The 19,203-nt window shown below is 46.5% G+C and overlaps 1 protein-coding gene across 1 annotated transcript in view; it reads right to left on the bottom strand.

Moving 5' to 3' along the window:
• Positions 1-19,203, bottom strand: part of niban2a (niban apoptosis regulator 2a) — a 300,778-nt gene that overhangs the window by 92,908 nt on the left and 188,667 nt on the right. Inside the window, exons 4-5 of the mRNA XM_072488298.1 lie at positions 17,523-17,628; positions 13,133-13,300 (exon numbers count right to left, since the gene is read on the bottom strand). Of these exons, the coding sequence (XP_072344399.1) occupies positions 13,133-13,300; positions 17,523-17,628 (274 nt within the window). The remainder of the gene's footprint in view (positions 1-13,132; positions 13,301-17,522; positions 17,629-19,203) is intronic.

The following is a 19,203-nucleotide window of genomic DNA, read 5'->3' on the forward strand; positions in this document are numbered from 1 at the left end:
ATAATTTTATGCAACTTATATAGAATTTCAATCTGAAAGATTTAGCGTGTGGCTTCTTCCACTTCACTTTACTGTTTTGCAGACAAACATTGTGGCCGAGTTTCCTGATCACAAGCAGAAATAATGCCAGAATTTACAGTTTCTGGAGTAACCTTGCCAACTGAGAGTCCAGCGGCATAGAACGTTTCAGGTTAGTTTCCTGTGTTTGAACGCAGAAATATGTTGAAAAGAAGTTCAAATGCAGCGGAAATGGGGCTAACAGGCTGATGTCTTCTTTCATGGCAACTCATTGCCAGATCCTCTTCTGCTTCTCGCCCATTATTGTGCATACCCATTGAGGTGGTTAGCTACACAATAACAGGCCACTCAGCTCAACAGCTCCTTGTTTATGTTGCATACAAAAGACCCAAGGCCATTTGGCCCTTTAAGCCTGCTCTGCCATCCAATAAGGTCATGGCTGATGTGGCTTGGTCTCAGCTCCACTTTCCTGTCTGCCCCACTTAACCCTCGACTCCCTTGTCAATCAAAATTCTACCTTCCTCAGCCTTGAATAAATTCAATGACCCAGCTCTCTGGGAAGAGAATTCCACATACTAACAAGCCTCAGAAAATGTTTCCCCTCAATTCAGCCTTAAAAGGGAGACCTCGTAAACTTAAACTACGTCCCCAACATCCTCCCTGTATCCACCCTCTAGTCCCCCAAGGATCTTTGATGTTTCAATAAGATCACACCTCATTCACCTACACTCCAATGGGTTTAGACCCAACCAGTTCAACCTTTCATGATAGGCTAAGCCCTTCATCCCAGGTGAGTTTAGTGAACCTTCTCTGAACTGCGAGTGCGATTTTATTGTTTGATACCAAGGAGACCATAACTGTACAGTGTTCCAGATGTGGTCTCACTAAGGCCCTGTACAGCTGCAGTAAAACCTCCATACTTTTATTCCATTCCCCTTGCCATAAACACCCAACGTGCCATTTGCCTTCCTGATCACTTGCTATACTTGCATACTGACTTTATGTAATCCATACACCAGGATAACCAGATCCCCTTGGAGTTCTGCAACCCCTCCATTTCTATGGCATACTGCTTCTCAATGCTTCCTGCCAAGAGGGCAAGTTAACACTTTACCCCACATTAATCTCCACCATCCAAATTGCTATCCACTCACCAAACTGCCTATATTCCTTTGCAGACAGTCTACAACCTCTTGCTTATCCATCTTGGTGTCATTGACAACTTTAGCTCCCACATATCAATACCTTCATCAAAATTATTGATGTAGATTGAAAATGGAGGGCCCAGCGTTGATCCCTGAGGCACTGTTGCGTTTTCCAATTTCTTCAGCTTACCAACCTGAAGGTTCCGTTCTGCTTCGTGTTAACTAATCGATCCCTTATCCATGCTAACGTTATCCCCTATACCAGGTTCTCCTATCTCGGTGGTAAACTTTGATGTGGCACCTTTTCAAATGACTTTTGGAACCTTGGCACATTGCTAAAGTGTATTTTGCAAAATGGTAACACACTGCTGCTGCTGTGTGATGGTGGTTAGGGAGCCAATGAAATGGTTCGCTTTGTCCTAGATGGTGTGGAACCTCTTGAGCATTGGTGGAGCTGCACTCTCCCAGGCAAGGACAGTATTCTATCAAATTTCGGACTTGTGCTTTGTCGATGGTGGACAGGGTTTGGGTAGTCAGTTGGCAAGTTATTCACCACAGAATTCCAAGTTTTTGACCTGCTCTTGCAGTATTTACGAGGTTAGTGCAGTTTCTGGTCAATGGCAACCCCCAGGATGTTGAGAGTGGGGGATTCAGCAATCTTAATGCCATTGAATGTCAAGGGGAAATGTTTAAATTCTCTCTTGTTGGAGATAGTCATCGCCTGGCACGTATGCGGCAAGAAACAAATATTCATTACTCCAAGCTTGAATGTTATCTAGGTCCTGCTGCATTTGGACATGGACTGCTTCAGTATTTAAGGAATCATGTGCTGGACATCCGCATTGCTAACCTCTGAGGGAAGGAAGGTCATTGATGTAGCAGCTGAAGATGGTTGGACATAGGACACTCCCCTGTGGAACTCCTGCAGTGACGCCCTGAGACAGAGATGATTGACCTCCAATGACCACCTTCCTTTGTGCCAGGTATGACTTCAAGCAGTCGAGAATTTTCCATCTGATTCTCTTTGACTTTTGCAGCTCTTAAGGCCTGCCTTGATGTCAAAGACAGCCACTTTCAACTTACTATGGGATTTGGCTATTTTTTCCCCCCCAATAGAACATAGACCATACAATGCAGAAGGAGGCCATTCAGCCCATCGAGTCTGCACCGACCCACTTAAGCCCTCACTTCCACCCTATCCCCGTAACCCAATAACCCCTCCTAACCTTTTTGGTCACTAAGGGCAATTTAGCATGGCCAATCCACCTAACCTGCACGTCTTTGGACTGTGGGAAGAAACCGGAGCAAAAAAGTTGGGTGGGGTTACTGGGATAGGGTGGAGGTGTGGGCTTGGGTAGGGTGCTCTTTCCAAGGGCCAGTGCAGAGTCGATGGGCCAAAAGGCCTCCTTCTGCATTGTAAATCCTATGATCTATGCAGACATTGTCTAGCAGGTATGTCCTTTAGGATTCAGCCAACTCGGTCAGTAATGGTGCTGCCAAGCCATTCTTGGTGATAGACACTGAAGAACCCACCAGAGTATATGCTGTGCCATTATCACCCTCAGTATTTCTTCCAAATGGTATTCAACATGGAGGATTATTGACTTATCAGCTGATGGGGGTTAATGTGGTAATCACCAGGTTTTCTTGCAATGTTTGACCTGATGCCATGAGACATGACTGGAGTTGCTAGATTCGATTCAATCTTGGGGACTCCCAAGAGCAACTGCCTTCTGACTGTATATTGCTGTACTGTCACCTCTGGTGGGTCTGTCCAGCTGGTGGGATAGAACATACCCAGGGATGGTAGCGTCTGGGACATAATCAAAATTTATCGACCAAATTATATCTTACAAATGTCAGACTGCTGCTTGACTATGCTGCAGGACAGCTCAACTATTTTTGGCACAAGCCTCCAGATGTTAGTAAAGGGGACTTTGCAGCGTCGACCGGAATGGGTTTGTCATTTCCAGGGCCTGGGTCAAAAAGATTCCTAGGTTGCTTTTGCTCCTTTTGCCAATTACTTATCTGTGCCCTCTCGTCCTTGATCTTTTCACGAGTAGGAACCGCTTATCTCTGTCCAGACCCTCCATGGTGTTGCATACCTCTATGAAATCTCCTCTCAGGAGGGCCCCAAAATCAGAGCCCCCCCAGCGGAGGCTGAAATAGTTGTTTAACATAACTCTCTTGCTCCTGTACTCAATGCGCCAATTAATAAAGCCCAGGACACTGGGTGCTTTATTAACCCCTTTCTCAACCAGTTCTGCCACCTTTAATGACTTATGTAGATATACACCTAGGGCCCACTGCTCCTGCCCTCCTTCAAATGTGTATCCATTATTTTAACTGGGAGGGTGGGGGGGGGGGCAGTTACCGGCCGTTCTTGCCAGCGGGATTTTCCAGTCTTGCCGAAGATGAACCCCTGTCGTGCGTTTGCCGTCCAAAACTCTGTTCCCCGCGTCCAAAAGTGCCAATTCCCTTTACTTGTATTTGCACTTGTATATGCTGATCCACGCTTACTCGTGGTTAAGCGACACCTCTATTTAAAATTCTCATCCTTGTTTGCAAATTCTCCATGACCTCGCCCATCCCCATTTCTGGTCTCTTCCAGCCCCACAAGCCTCCCTTAATATCCATAACCCCCTAATTCTGGCCTCTGGGCATCTTGGTTTTAATAGGTCCAACGGGGACAGTGCCTTCAGCCACCTAGGCCCTAAAGCTCTGGTGTTCACTCCCTAAACTTTTCTGCTACTTCTTTTCTCCTGTAAGACACTCCTTAAAACCAGTCTCCTTGACCAAACCTTTGGTCACCTGCTATCTTTCCGTGGTTTGGTGCCAAGCTTTGATTTATAGTGCCTATGAAGTGCACCAGGGTGTTTGACTGTATCAAAAGGCATATACAAATGCAAGTTGTTGTAGTAGAAAGACAAAAGTTTGTGCACATTGTACCATGCAGAATACCCCCTTCAAGCTCAAGTCCCTCATGCGTTCACAAGCTTCAATTTTATTACGACTTTATCCTCAAGATGGCCAATTGTTTCTTGAATGCGGCCCTTAAAGACTCAGTGCATCTTGCACAAGCTTTAATTATATGTAGTGTGAAAGCACCAGAAGCCGATGAGTGTTTTTGTCTGAAAGCTTAGAGCCCGAACTAGTTACTAATGTGCTTCGCCCTACATAGACTACAGAAAATGCTTGTTCAGAAATTCTTCAATATAATTGCCATCCGGTACCTAGCCTTCTGTTTTAGCTTAATCTCACTGTGGCATATAAATAGGTGGGAGCTACATAAACCATGGCTTGTTTATTGACACTGGCAGAAGAAATTTTTCATGTACCTTGTCCTCTGCAATAATTATCCACAATTGGACACCGTACAAGGAGAGTGACAAACTCCTCAGAAAGTGCTGTCCTGCACTCTTATGCTGTGCAATGCAGAAGGGGACATTCCCCTATTTACAGATCCCCACCCTCCCTTAAATTGCAGGGTATCGGTTAACATCTGCCTAGTTCCAGCTGTACTGCTGCCTGTGGTTTTATTCTGTAGCTGGTTCCAATTTCGCTGCTACAGCTCTGCCAGGATGCCAGTAATGGACGTGGCTTCTCCGCATTTACATCGCCCTCACTCAGCTGAGTGTCCTTTGCAGCAGATTTTGTTGCAGGGGGGACAGATGGTGGATTTTTGCTTCCTTCCTCTAGAATCCCCCCATGTAGTTTGCCGGAAAAATGCCAGAAAGAGGTCAATAAGCCTGTGACTTTATTGCAGCTATGTTGTGTGTAAAACAGCGTAAAAAGTATTGGGAAAGAAAAAAATAGCCCAGTCAAAAACAGCAGGAACACTAGCTGTGGGATAGAGATCCAAACCTGGAATATGAACAAACATCAATTACATCAGACAACAGCATCTCAGCAGGCCGGCAGCTCAAACTCCTCAGGTTATTTATGCTGCATTGCCTCCCAAGTGGATAGAAACACAAGCCGAGGACCAATGCATGCTTCTCTTCACATTTTCTTACTGGAAAGCCCGACTAGCCCAACTATTCCTAGGATCAAAATAACTGAGAAAGCAGATAAGGTCATTGGCTCTATTAAGGATATTAATTCCATGGAGCATTCCAGTCCACTTTAGCATGGCCATTATACAAAAGGTACAAGCATGGTGGGAAATGATGGACTCAATTTGCCAAAGGACAGGTATTTTAATAAATACATCTTCCTCAACGGACCTAGGTCCCTCTAGTTTTCTAATGACTTTCATATTTGATTCTCAAAGGTAGTACAGTAGGCAGGGCCTGTTTACAATCAATAAGTCCCAGAATTGCTTCAGTGAAAAGGTTTTCCAACAGGATTTTCACATTTCACTACAAGAAACAGCTGGGATAAAAATGGGAAAAAAATTAATTGTACCACTTGGACATATGAACTGCTGTGAAGTCATTGCTTTGTTAGCAACTGAGCCACTGTTCGTTCCTTGCTGTACAACTGTGGCACGTGTCGTGACTCTTTGAATAAGGCCCGTCACCACAAACAGGAATATTTCCTCTCAAACTAATTAGTCCCTATTTATCCTAAATAGTTTATGAAACAATAAGCCAAAAGGCTCACCCCTGCAGTCTTCCCATTACCAACTTAATTAAGCTACTCATATATGGGCGAGGCTGGTTAAGGCTGTCCACGCTAGATGTATTGCTGTTGTTTTTTTTGGCATGCAACGGATTACTGGAATGCAGGAAATTATTAGGAAAGGTCAACAGCGAAAAGATGACATTCATTAGAAGGCCAGCCCAGTTTGGGGATTATGGATCTTTTAACATTTGGCTTCAAATGGCTGATGGAAAGGCATGATCCACAGCCAGTTTAACTAAAAATGTGCCCATGTGGCACACAATGAGGAAGTAGTCCATTTTATTACCTGTTGAAAAAGGAGAGTCTTGTGGTGTCCCACAGGAATCGGTGTTGGGGACTCAACTGTCCCTCACATTTATTAATGACTTAGAGATGGGATAGAAAGTCCAAAAACCAGAGACAAAGACAGACAAGCAGCAGTGTAGACAGCAGCATAATCAATGAACTTCTGGTTCGATTCCTGGCTTGGGTCACTGTCTGTGCGGAGTCTGCACGGGTTTCCTACGGTGCTCTGGTTTCCTCCCACAAGCCTCGAAAGGAGTGCTGTTAGGTAATTTGGACATTCTGAATTCTCCCTCAGTGTACCTGAACTGATGCCGGAATATGGCGACTCGGGGCTTTTCACAGTAATTTAATGAGGTACCCTCAATAATGATGCTTGGAGATTAAACTGTAAAGAAGGCTTTATTAGGCTAATAACTATGCTACAGATTTGGACGAGAGCTGACTGCTATACAGACCATGAGGCAGGCCTTTATGTATGGCTCCCAGATGGGCGGAGCCAGAGGCGGAGTCCCCAGGGTTCCAAGCCTGGTCTTAAAGGGGACATCACCTTACATGATGATAAGGCAGTAACCGTTCATCACATTCACCCCCTGTTTAAAAAGAAGTCCGGCGGGGGTGAAGTGCCATCATAGGTCCATCCGTCTCGGCGGCCGGATCGTCCTCCTCGATCTCCTCAGTTCGGGCGGTGGTGCGGCGGGCACGGACGTCCCGGTTGAGGGCACATCCGGGAGCACAGCGGTCGGAGCTTCGGTCCGGGTCGGGGCAGAGGAACTAGGCAGGGCCGGGGGTAGTGGAGCCGGGGCAGAGGAACTAGGCAGGGCCGGGGGTAGCGGAGCCGGCGGGGTGTGTAAAGGGGGGGCGCAAGGGGGGGGCACACGGTAGGAGCTCACCAACGGGTGGTAGGGCCGGAAGGGGGTGTGTTGTAGGGGGCGACGGGTCCTGCAGGGGAGCGGCGCGGGAAGGGGCGTCTGTGGTGGAGGATCCAGCGGGCGCCAGATCCCGGAGGGAAACCGTATCTTGCCTGCCGTCGGAGTACTCCACGTAGGCGTAACTGGGGTTGGCGTGGAGCAGTCGAACCTTTTCAACTAGGGGGTCCGTTTTATGGCTCCTCGCGTGCCTCCGGAGAAAAACAGGTCCCGGAGCCGTCAGCCAAGGTGGAAGCGAGACCCCGGAGGTAGACTTCCTGGGGAAGCGAAACAATCGCTCAGGAGGGGTCTCATTTGTGGCCGTGCAGAAGAGTGACCTAATGGAGTGTAGGGCATCGGGTAGGACCTCCTGCCAGCGGGTGGTTGGGAGATTTCTCGACTGCAGGGCCAGAAGGACAGCCTTCCACACGGTCGCGTTCTCCCTCTCCACCTGCCCGTTTCCCCGTGGGTTATAGCTGGTCGTTCTGCTCGAGGCGATGCCTTTGCTGAGCAGATACTGACGCAGTTCATCGCTCATGAACGATGTACCCCGGTCGCTGTGGATATAAGCAGGGAAACCGAACAGGGTGAAGATGCTGTGCAGTGCCTTAATCACCGTGGCTGAGGTCATGTCGGTGCAGGGAATGGCGAATGGGAAACGGGAGAACTCATCGATCACGGTGAGGAAATAGGCATAACGGTTGGTGGACGGGAGGGGCCCCTTGAAGTCCACGCTCAGTCGCTCAAAGGGGCCCGAGGCCTTCACGAGCCGAACCTTGTCTGGCCGATAGAAGTGCGGTTTACACTCCGCACAGACCTGGCATGCCCTGACCATGGCCTTGACCTCCTTGGTTGAGTAAGGTAGGTTGCGGGACTTGATGAAATGGACGAGCCGGGGAACCCCCGGGTGGCAGAGGTCATTGTGGATGGCTTGCAGGCGGTCCTCCTGCGCGTTGGCGCATGTGCCGCGGGACAGGGCATCTGGGGGCTCGTTGAGCTCCCCTGGACGATACTTGATATCGTACGAGTAGGTGGAGAGTTCGATCCTCCACCTCAAAATGTTATCGTTCTTTATTTTGCCCCGTTGCGTGTTATCGAACATATAGGCGACCGACTGTTGGTCGGTGACGAGGGTAAACCTCCTACCGGCGAGGTAGTGTCTCCAGCGCCGCACAGCCTCCACAATGGCTTGTGCCTCCTTTTCGACTGCAGAGTGTCGAATCTCGGAGGCGGTGAGGGTTCGGGAGAAGAACGCTACTGGTCTGCCTCCTTGATTGAGGGTAGCAGCCAGGGCGATGTCTGATGCATCGCTCTCTACCTGGAAAGGGATGGTTTCGTCCACCGCGTGCATGGCGGCCTTGATGATGTCGGCCTTGATGCGGTTGAAGGCCAATTGAGCCTCAGCCGAGAGGGGAAAAGTGGTGGTCTTTAGGAGTGGGCGGGCTTTGTCCGCATACTTGGGGACCCACTGGGCGTAATAGGAGAAAAGCCCCAAGCACCGTTTGAGGGCCTTGAGGCTGCGGGGGAGAGGGAGTTCCTTAAGGGGGCGCATGCGGTCGGGGTCGGGACCTAGGACCCTGTCTTCCACGACATAGCCGAGGATGGCCAGCCGGGTGGTGTGGAAAACGCATTTACCCTCGTTATAGGTCAGGTTAAGGGCTCGGGCGGTCTGGAGGAACTTTGAGGTTAGCGTCATGGTCCTGCTGATCATGGCCGCAGATGGTGACATTGTCCAAGTACGGGTATGTAGCCCGCAAACCGTACTGGTCCACCATTTGGTCCATCGCCCTTTGAAAGACGGAGACCCCATTTGTGACACCAAAGGGGACCCTGAGGAAGTGGAAGAGCCGGCCGGCTGCTTCGAAGGCAGTATAGGGGCGGTCTTTTGGTCGGATGGGGAGCTGGTGGTAGGCAGATTTGAGGTCGACCGTGGACAAGACTCTGTATTGGGTGATCCGATTTACCATTTCCGCGATGCGAGGAAGGGGGTACGCATCAAGCTGCGTGAATCGGATTATGGTCTGGCTATAATCCACGACCATCCGTTTCTTCTCCCCGGACCGGGCTACCACCACTTGCGCTCTCCAAGGGCTGTTGCTAGCCTCGATGACCCCCTCTCCCAGTAAACGCTGGACCTCTGACTTGATAAAAGCCATATCTTGGGCACTGTAGCGCCGGGTCCTGGTGGCGACGGGCTTACAGTCAGGAGTGAGGTTAGCGAATAGCGAGTGGGGTGCGACTTTCAGTGTCGCAAGGCAGCACACCGTAAGGGGGGGCAAGGGTCCGCCGAACTTCAGTGTCAGGCTTCGGTGGCTGCACTGGAAATCCAGTCCGAGCAGCAGGGGGGCACAGAGGCGAGGGAGGATATAAAATTTGAAACTGTTGTATTTGGCACCCTGGATCGAGAGATCCGCAATACAGTACCCCGTGACTTGTACCGAGTGGGACCCAGATGCGAGGGCTATGGTTTGGGATGTGGGATGGGTGCGTAGGGAGCAGCACCTTACCGTTTCAGGGTGGATAAAGCTCTCCGTGCTCCCGGAGTCTAAGAAGCATGCAGTGTCGTGCCCGTTGACCTGGACCTGCATCATGGAGTCCTGCAGGTGTTTTGGCCGAGTTTGATCGAGGGTGACCGCACCCAGTCGCGGGTAGTCGGAGTCGTAAAATGGCCGCTGCCGTTGGTCGCACGTGTCGGGTCGAGAAGATGGCCGCTCCCATGATTCGCACGAGGCTGATGACGCGTCAGAAGAGGACGTGTCGGGTCGGTGCGCAGCAGCATTGCGAGGCCTTTGTTCTTTGTTTTTCTGGCCCCTGGGTCTGGCCAGGCAGACCCTCGCAAAGTGCCCTTTCTTCCCGCAGTCGCTGCAGATCGCGGAGCGGGCTGGGCAGCGCGGGCGTGGGTGCTGGCCCTGCCCGCAGAAGTAGCAAGGTGTGCCCCCATGGTGAGCAGGTCGCCACGTGGCGCAGGCCTGTAATACGGGCGAGTCTGAGGAAGTCCGGGGGGGGCTGGCAGAGTCCGCGGGGTACGTACCCAGATTGTGCCGGGCCACCTCCAGCGAGGAGGCGAGCGTTAGCGTCTCCTGGAGGTCTTTTGCCCCGTTTTCGAGCAGTCGCTGCCGGATGTAGGTCGAGCGGATGCCGGACACGAAAGAATCTCTGATGTGCAGGTTCATATGGACTTCCCCTGTCACATCCGGATGGTCACAGTCCCTGGCCAGCGCGGTGAGTTTCTCAACAAACTCGTCGAGCGATTCCCCCGAGTGCTGCCGGCAGGTAGAGAGCAGATGCCGGGCGTGCACCTCATTGACGGGTTTGACAAACCGCTTGCGGAGCAACTCAATCGCTTCTTCATAACTCGTCGCCTTTTCGAGCGTGGCGGAGATTCTGTGACTCACCCGGGCGTGGAGTAGACGCAACTTGCGTGGCCCCAGGATGGGAGTCTCTGCGGAGTCCAGGTAGGCCTCGAAGCACCGCAGCCAGTATTTAAAAATTTCCTTTGCCTCCGGCGTACGTGCTTCCAGATTGAGCTTCTCTGGTTTTAGGTCTGCGTCCATCCTGAATCTAGTTTAGCCTAATAAATTGAGGTACCCTCAATAATGATGCTTAGAGATTAAACTGTAAAGAAGGCTTTATTAGGCTAATAACTATGCTACAGATTTGGACGAGAGCTGACTGCTATACAGACCATGAGGCAGGCCTTTATGTATGGCTCCCAGATGGGCGGAGCCAGAGGCGGAGTCCCCAGGGTTCCAAGCCTGGTCTTAAAGGGGACATCACCTTACATGATGATAAGGCAGTAACCGTTCATCACATTTAATTACAGTGTTAATGTAAGCCTACTTGTGACAATAAAGATTTATAAATTTTAAGAGAATGGGAAAAGTGTGACAAACAGATTTTAGTGTAGGCAATTATGGTCATCTACCTAAAAAGGTATGCAGACAGAATACTTTTTAAATGATGAATGGCCAGAAACTGTGGGGGTCTAAAGAGTCTTGCAGGCCCACGAGACCAAAAGTGATGAATAGATACAGCAAATAATCAACCAGGATAATAGGAAGCTGATCTTCATGTCTAGAGAGCTAGAATACAAAAAGGGTAGAAATGATGCTACAGCTACAGACCGCAGTTGATCCTGTTGCAATTCAAATTAACCTTGAAACAGTGTCAGGGACAGTGTGGTCTGCTTACTCTTGGACAAGAGACAAATGCACAAAGATCAGCAGCACACTTCAAATTTTATGAATGGATCTTTGAGTCATCTCCTCACAAAAAGAGGGGAAAGTGCAACTTCCAAGGAAGAAGCAAACTTCAAGTTGACCTTCCAAACCATTTCTTTCCACCAAAATCAACCATGTAGTTTTAAGTTGATTGTTATTAATCTGTTCGCTGACTAGTGGAAGAACCTGGGTATCCTATTCCATCCCTTACCCTTTCCAGTACTCAGGTCATCCACATGTATCTTCAACATTGCCTACATTCACCCTGTCCCTGCACACCAGTAGGTTAAGTCTTCATCCGGGCCTTCACAGCCTCTTGAATTGATCGCTCTCCTGCAGCCTCCCTTCCTCTGTAAATGTCAGTTCATCTAAAACTCTGCTGCTCAAATACCCATCAGCAAATCCCCGCTCACCCCCCCCAAAATCATATGGTGACCAACTATGACCCTCACTGAATTCCACCTCTGATCGAGCTTCTAGTCACTCCACCGAATATCTCCTTCATCAATGTCCAATAATTCCTCAAATTTGGGGAGATCAGTGGTGGGAAGACAGAGAAGGCAGCTAAAGCAAGCAAAGAATAGTGGAACTTCGTTAGCCCACACCTCATCTGAAAATCGCTAGAGAGTGTCTTTAAATTCAAATAATCCAAGGAATGAAACTCTTGGTAGATTGTGTCCATCTTAATATACTCTTCAATTTGGCAAGGTTTCATTTTTCACATGCTTGTTGAATTATAGCAGGAAGCAGCATTCGGATAGAACTTTGATAAATTCATATTCCAGTTATGGCTAATGGTCAAATATTAATAAACATTGATATAATATAGAAAAATGGCCCATTGCACAGAAACGTAATCAGGCAAAGGTGGATGCTAAGGCCGAGTCAAGCACTCCTCCTCCTCCTCCTCCATCATTGGTCAGCAGCAAGGGGCACCCAACTTTATATGCAACATTACGAGCCTTAAACATTTAAGTGCGTCAAACATGAGTTTATGCCTTGCTCAAAGACCTGCATTTCTGCTACCAGAAATACAGCAATTCAATTAACTTACAGCCCAAGTCAGTGTTGATTCCTATCACAGATGTATATTGACAATTTTAATTAAGTAAAATGCTGCATGCCACATGGATTGTTCTCCAACATCAACAATTAGTGCAATAACAAAGCTTTCACGATCATTTTAGCAAGTATTCTTTGATACAGGACACACATTTCAGCTGCAAAATGGAGCAAATGCAACACGAGTTAAATATTGCAAAGAATCGTTTCATGCTAACAAGGCTAAAAAGAGACCATTTTGTTTGAGTGAACTCGGCTCCAATACAAAACCTCTGCTAAAAGCTCTTACCCTAACAATGGGAACAGAAGCATCTGCAAATCAATACATAAAATAAAGCATAAACTGACTTCAAAATTATTTTTGAAATGAATTCACAGGAGGCATTTACAGCTACTTCAATAAACCTTACCTATCAATTCCATTGTCAGGTGGCAGAAATGCCACCTATCTAGCTGGCTTAATAGTTCTACTTTTATGTGCATTTCTAAATATTATGAAGAAGCTATATACAGGCAAAATTTTTGAAATACAAACAAGTGTTAATGCAAGCAACCCCTCGTGATTGCACATTTGATAAATCCATTACACGGCATTGCATCAAACTATACAGGCCATTAGCCCAATGTGTGATAAGCGATCCCGCAGTGTACCAATATAGACGGTCCTGGGCTGAAAATAGTCAGTTAAGGTTTCCATTCTTTGTCACTATCTAGTGATCCTTGCTCAAAAAGAAAAGTTTGATCCTCATCTCACACTTAATTACTAACTGTAACACTTACTCAAGAGTTACATGTAATCAATACCCCACCTTTGAGAGCAGAGAAAATAGTGATTATCTTTTTTTTTAAATGAAGAGTAGAAGCACCTTACCATTGTTAAGATGTCGCACACAATCCTGGAACACAGCATGCCACTTTTGCTGCTCTTTCTCCGATACAACACAGAAGTAGTAATGATGTCCATATGGGTGATATAAGATAGTACGATACTCAGTTGGCCACTTCAGAAATGGGGAGCTGCTGGCCTTTCCTTTGATTCCTAGTAAAAAAAGAAACATGCGCCATTTACTGCGGTTATATTTTATTCAGCAACAAACATTTAAGGGATGCCTTCCCTCAACTGTATTATCATCGTGACCTTGCTCTTGGGTTTTCACACCACATTCTACACCATTATGATGAAAGCACAGCCAAGCAACCTAGCTTTGGATAGAACATCAGAGGGTGCACAGGAACATTTGGGCAACAACTCATTGAAATTTCCTTCCCTCTTGTAGGAATAGCATCTTTGCTTCAGTTGAACTTCCCAATGGCGAGGACAATGGTTATGGGTATTGTTCAAACCGGTTTCTGATATTGTTGACAAAATTAAAGCAGAGCTTCACACAACCTTGGTGTGAAAGCCAGAGCAAACATAGCACACCTACCACTACCATACGCAGTATCTTGTGATTCTATTCCCGGCAAACTTCCTTTACACACACAAGTAAATTATACCAAGGTGGCTTTTTGAGATTTGATTAAGTTCAGGAATCATGATGTCCCTCCGTTTCCCCGATACCATTGCTACTCTTCAGCATTGCCCCAATTTTCCTGAAAATTCTAGAAACAATTTCTTGCATATTTTTGCTCCTCTACATTCTAAAGAACCAAAATATAGTTTTGAGAATTTGTGAAAGAATGTGAAAAACTTCCCTCAATCTTTCCTTCCTTTGACAATGTCCAAGCTTTTAAAACACTTTCATTCTTTTCAAATTTGGTGTGCTGCACAGTGAGCCTTCACCCTTCACATTTGGGTTTTAAACAGAAGCTTGGCCCAAATCTTCCATTCAGGGTCAGAACCCCCTTTTCCAACCTTAACCAGACAGAAAGAAAATATCCTCTTGCTTTCTCTAATTGGGCAGCACAGCGGTTAGAATAGTTGCTTCACAGCTCTAGAGTCTCAGGTTCGATTCCCGGCTTGGGTCACTGTCTGTACGGAGTCTGCACGTTCTCCCCCTGTCTGCGTGCGCTTCCCCTGGGTGCTCCAGTTTCCTCCCACAGTCCAAAGATGTGCAGGTTTAAGTGGATTGGCCATGCTAAATTTTCCTTAAGGGTCCAATAAGGTTAGGTGGGGTTACTGGGATAGGGTGGAAGTGTGGGCTTAAGTGGGGTGCTCTTTCCAAGGGCTAGTGCAGACTCTATGGTCCGAATGGCCTCCTTCAGCACTGTAAATTCTATGAAATTTTTCCAGGCAATCTTCTGATGGAAGATCCTGCAGAGTCGGTGGAGAAAACCTCTGAGGGAGCAGCGGAGAGAATCCACGCAGAAGCCATGTCCACTTTTTAACAGCACCAGCTGCCGTTTCCAGTAACTAAAAATCCCCAAATTACTTCAGAAAGCCACAGAGAGGTGATTGGGTGAGGGTTTGAGCGGTCAGAGAGAGAATGAGGGGTGTCAGTTGTATAGTTATCCAGGTGTTGGACTAGGTCTTCATCTGTGTCACACTTCCTGGGTATCTATCTCGGTAAGTAAATCGGAACCGTCCAAAGTCTCTGACGCTAACTTAAGAGTCACAGATCTTTCTCAGAGCCCTGCAAAGCTGTGAAGCAATGGAACACCCATCAGAAGTTCAAACTTCCCAGGCATTTCTCTCAGTCATTGAAAGGGGGAGGGGTGCGGTTACATCCATTCTCCGACTATCTAAAGATCAGATGCTCTGGGCCGTTTAATTTTGAAAGATGCCCTAAAATAATTGTAAACTAAACTAATGTAACAAGTGCAGCAGGTGGTGAAGAAAGCAAATGGTATATTGGCCTTCATAACGAAAATATTCGATTACAGGAGCAGAGATTTCTTGCTGCAATTATCCAGGGCCTTGGTGAAGCCACATCTGGAATAGTGTGCCCAGAACCAGGGGTCACAGTCGGAGGATACGGGGTAGACCATTTTAAGACAGAGAAGAGGAAACATTTCTTCACCCAGAGTGGTGAGCCTGTGCAATTTGTTACTACAAAAAGCAGTGAGGCCAAGACATTGTAAGGTTTTCGAGAAGCAGTTAGATATAGCACTTGGGGGAAAGTGGATAAAAGAATATCGGGGGGTGGCAGATTCAGGCTATTGAGTTGGATGATCAACCGAATGGCGGAGCAGGCTTGAAGGGCCGAAAGACCTCTTCATGCTCCTATTCTCTATGCTTCTAGGTTTTTTAACAAGGCAACTGTACTTTTGAAGGCATGCAATGAAATGTGAAATTTTCTAGCAGATATAGTTAACAGAAACTTATGGCAGCCTGAGCAAGATTAGAGTGAACAGCTAGTTTACTGGATCACAACCACACAAAGTACATACAACACATGGAAGAATACTCTATTACCTATTTGCCAAAAATCTTGCTATCGGAGGAAATTAACTTCAGCACTCTTACCATATCAGTCAATAACTGGATTAGAAGATAGTCCTGGTTTGAATCATACAAAGTGCCATTATGCTGCAGATAAGGAAATGGTGTTTCCCCTTGCAGCAAATGATCGTCAGAAGCCACCATTTTAGTGCTCCACAGGTGCTAACCATAATGATTGGTGGCCTCAAACCTTCAGTCAGATTGCAAGCTCTTAAGTGACACTGCACGCTCCAAAGAGAAACAGATATCCTGGCATCAGAAGATCTTGAAGCTTTTTAAATAAGAGTGATTATTTAATACATGGAGCAACCCCAGGACTGAGGGTTGGAAAATGGGGGAGGGGAGGGGGGGGGGGGGGGGGGGGGGGGGGGGGAGTGAAGAAGCGGGCAGATGAAGGCAAGTTGGGAGGCAACTCTTGAAGCTAATACAATGATATAAAGAACTTCAAGGTTAAGAATGCCCTTTTATACTCAATATTGATTGGTTGATTGCTTGATATTTATTGTCACACGTGTAAAAGTAGTTCCCATTTCCACAGTTAATCAAGGGATTAGTATGCAAATCAGCATCAATCAGAAGGCTGTACGCCAGAAGTAGAAAACATTGGTGCATCTTCGAGGTCACCAAAACGGAAGAGAAATGGTAAACAGAAGAATTTTTGAACCCACTGCATCAGGGTTAGTAGAAGCAATTTAAAAAATGTAACCACTCCGGTATATTTCAACCAGCAACAAAGCACAGCAAGATGTCAAAGATCACAAAGTATGATGTCATCAAAAAACATGCACATGGAGCAGTTGTTTTGGCAACATTTTATATTGGCACTCAGCAAACTGCATTATAAATACCTTAAATAATTTTAGATAGTTTGGTGTGTGCAATATTACTTTTTGTTTGTACTGCCTTCCCCAAGAACAGTTGTAACTGAAACCCAAGTCGAATTCTGCTAATCTGTAAGGTCCACTAAAATTAGTGCAAAAGCAGTGGCTGTAAATAAATAAATCTTTAATTGTCTCAAGTAGGCTTACGTTAACATTGCAATGAAGTTACTGTGAAAAGTCCCTTGTCGCCACATTCCGGCACCTGTTCGGGTACACGGAGGGAGAATTCAGAATTCTCAGCTGGAAAGCTTACTGGAAATCCAGATATACCACATCCATTGACTCCCTGTGGTCTACTGCACTGATAATGTCCTCAAAAAATTCCACTAAATTAGTTAGGCACAACCTGCCCTTTATGAACCCATGCTGCGTCTGTCCAATGGGACAATTTTCATGTAGGTGCCTCGCTCTTTGTTCCTTGATGATAGATTCCTGGATCTTCCTGCTACCGAAGTTAAGCTAACTGGCCTATAATTACCCGCTGTCTGCCTACCTTCTTATTTAAACAGTGGTATCACGTTTGCTAATTTCCAATCCGCCGGGACCACCCCAGAGTCTAGTGAATTTTGCTAAATTATCACTAGTGCATTTGCAATTTCCCCAACCATCTCTTTTAGTACTCTGGGATGCATTCCATCAGGACCAGGAGACTTGTCTACCATTAGCCCCATTAGCTTGCCCATCACTACCTCCTTAGTGATAACAATAGTCTCAAGGTCCTCACCTGTCATAGCCTCAGTTCCATCATGTTCAATAAGCATCTTGACAAAATAAACACTAATTAAGGAACTTCAGAAGATGCCTTGGACATTACGGCGAGCTCTCTTCGAATTTATTTCCCCATCTCCCAAAGGTTTCAAGATTTGACCAATATTTACCTCAGGATATGCAGCTAATTGCCTATCATAGTTGATTTCTTCCAACATCGCCTCCTTTATCTTAATCTGTTACATATTCCTCTCTCTTCCCATTATTTACATCAATATGGTGGTGTTTACCTGGCATACTGTTGTTAATCAGTTCCAGATACCGATCCATGGACTTCAGCACCTTGTAGCCTGCACAATTAATTATTCCCTTGGGGGTAACTCCTCTGTCAAAGGCCTGCAAGGGGAAATTTGATTTATAATATGTTAATAATCTTGAGTAATTTGTTTCAACCGCTTTTTTATTTTCATACATGTTAAAAAAAATTATTACATCCAACAGTTTAAAAACCCACAACAGGTGACCCAAGAAGCAAGGTTGACTTTGTGGGATCATGAAAGTAAGTGTCAATCAGTTTCTCGCTTTTCGCTGTTCCACTGTACCTTGGGAAGCTCATCGTGAAAGTCCTACTGAAAAACTGTGAACTCAAACCAGCAAAAAAAAAAAAAAAAAAACAACTCAATTTTCTATGAACTTCTAAAAAAAAAATGTAATCCGACCAGCTGGTACAGAAGCCAAATGCGGCCCTGCATACCCCCCAAACCTGCCACTACCATACCCGTCCGACTATTAATTCCCCGGCTACTGGCTTCTTTTCACATTTATATGATTTTCATTCACTAGTTTTGTCCAGTCTGAATTTTGTGAGCTGCGAAAGGACTATTATTAGCACGATTGTCTGACTGGTGGATGCATCCTAAATTAATCACCGAGGTCTGCTGATTTTCTGTGACCTTTGCACAAATTGACAGAATGATTACGTTTAAAGTTGATACGCAATCCCTAAAGCCGCACAATATAAACCTACGCAATCGAGGCCAGACAGCCGCTCCCATCTTCGGTCATGGGACTTCTGTAGCTTTGAGCACAATTTGAGATCTTGAAGAATGAAGGAGGCATCTGACTTGAGGCCATGACAGAAGTTAAAATATTTTTGTTACGCAGCATCAGCCAATTCTCAGCTGAGCCCAACAAAGGAATAGCTGGAGGAAGTACATGTTCCTCTTTCACCGGCGACAATTAGTTTTTGATCTTTTTTTGCACATCCTTCACTGGACTTGCATGATATGAAGTCAGTTTAATTGGCAGACAACAGAGACATGATATATTAGTCTGACAGGAAAGATTTCCTGCACTAAATGCGTGAACTGAACCCAGATGTTGCTAGTGCAATAGGATAAGTGGAATGCCCCTTAGCCTCTGAGCATTGGGTGAGATCACTAATAATGGCAGGAGGAAAGGAACCTATGAGTGGCGGCACAGGGAGGTGTTCGAAGTGGAGCATTTCAAGAAGGATTCAATGACATCCGTTATAGAGACTTGCAATGACAACATTCTACAAGAACTTGTTGGCTTCAGTTCAGATCATGATCTGTGGCATATAGCGAAGGAATGAACATGAAAATTCCCATCACGTGCCTATTGGCGGCAATCCAAGATTATTCCCCACACAAAGTCATACCTAGCGTGAAGGAAGCTGGCAGCAAGCACATTGGAACACCATCGCCTGGCTGTTCCCCTCCAAGTCACTCATTGTCCTGACTTGGAAATATATCACCCGTTCCTTCCCTTGTCGTTGGGTGAACATCATGGAACTCACTCCCTCATTGCGCTGTGGGTGTTCCAACATCACAGGGACTGCAGCGGTTCAAGAAGGCAGCTAAACCACTATGCCTCAAGGGCAATTAAGGATGGGCAATAAACGCTGCCCTAGCCAGCAACGCCCACATCCCACAAATGATTTTTTAAAAA

Source organism: Scyliorhinus torazame, chromosome 22 (assembly GCF_047496885.1).
Source record: "Scyliorhinus torazame isolate Kashiwa2021f chromosome 22, sScyTor2.1, whole genome shotgun sequence".
Lineage (NCBI taxonomy): Eukaryota > Metazoa > Chordata > Chondrichthyes > Carcharhiniformes > Scyliorhinidae > Scyliorhinus > Scyliorhinus torazame.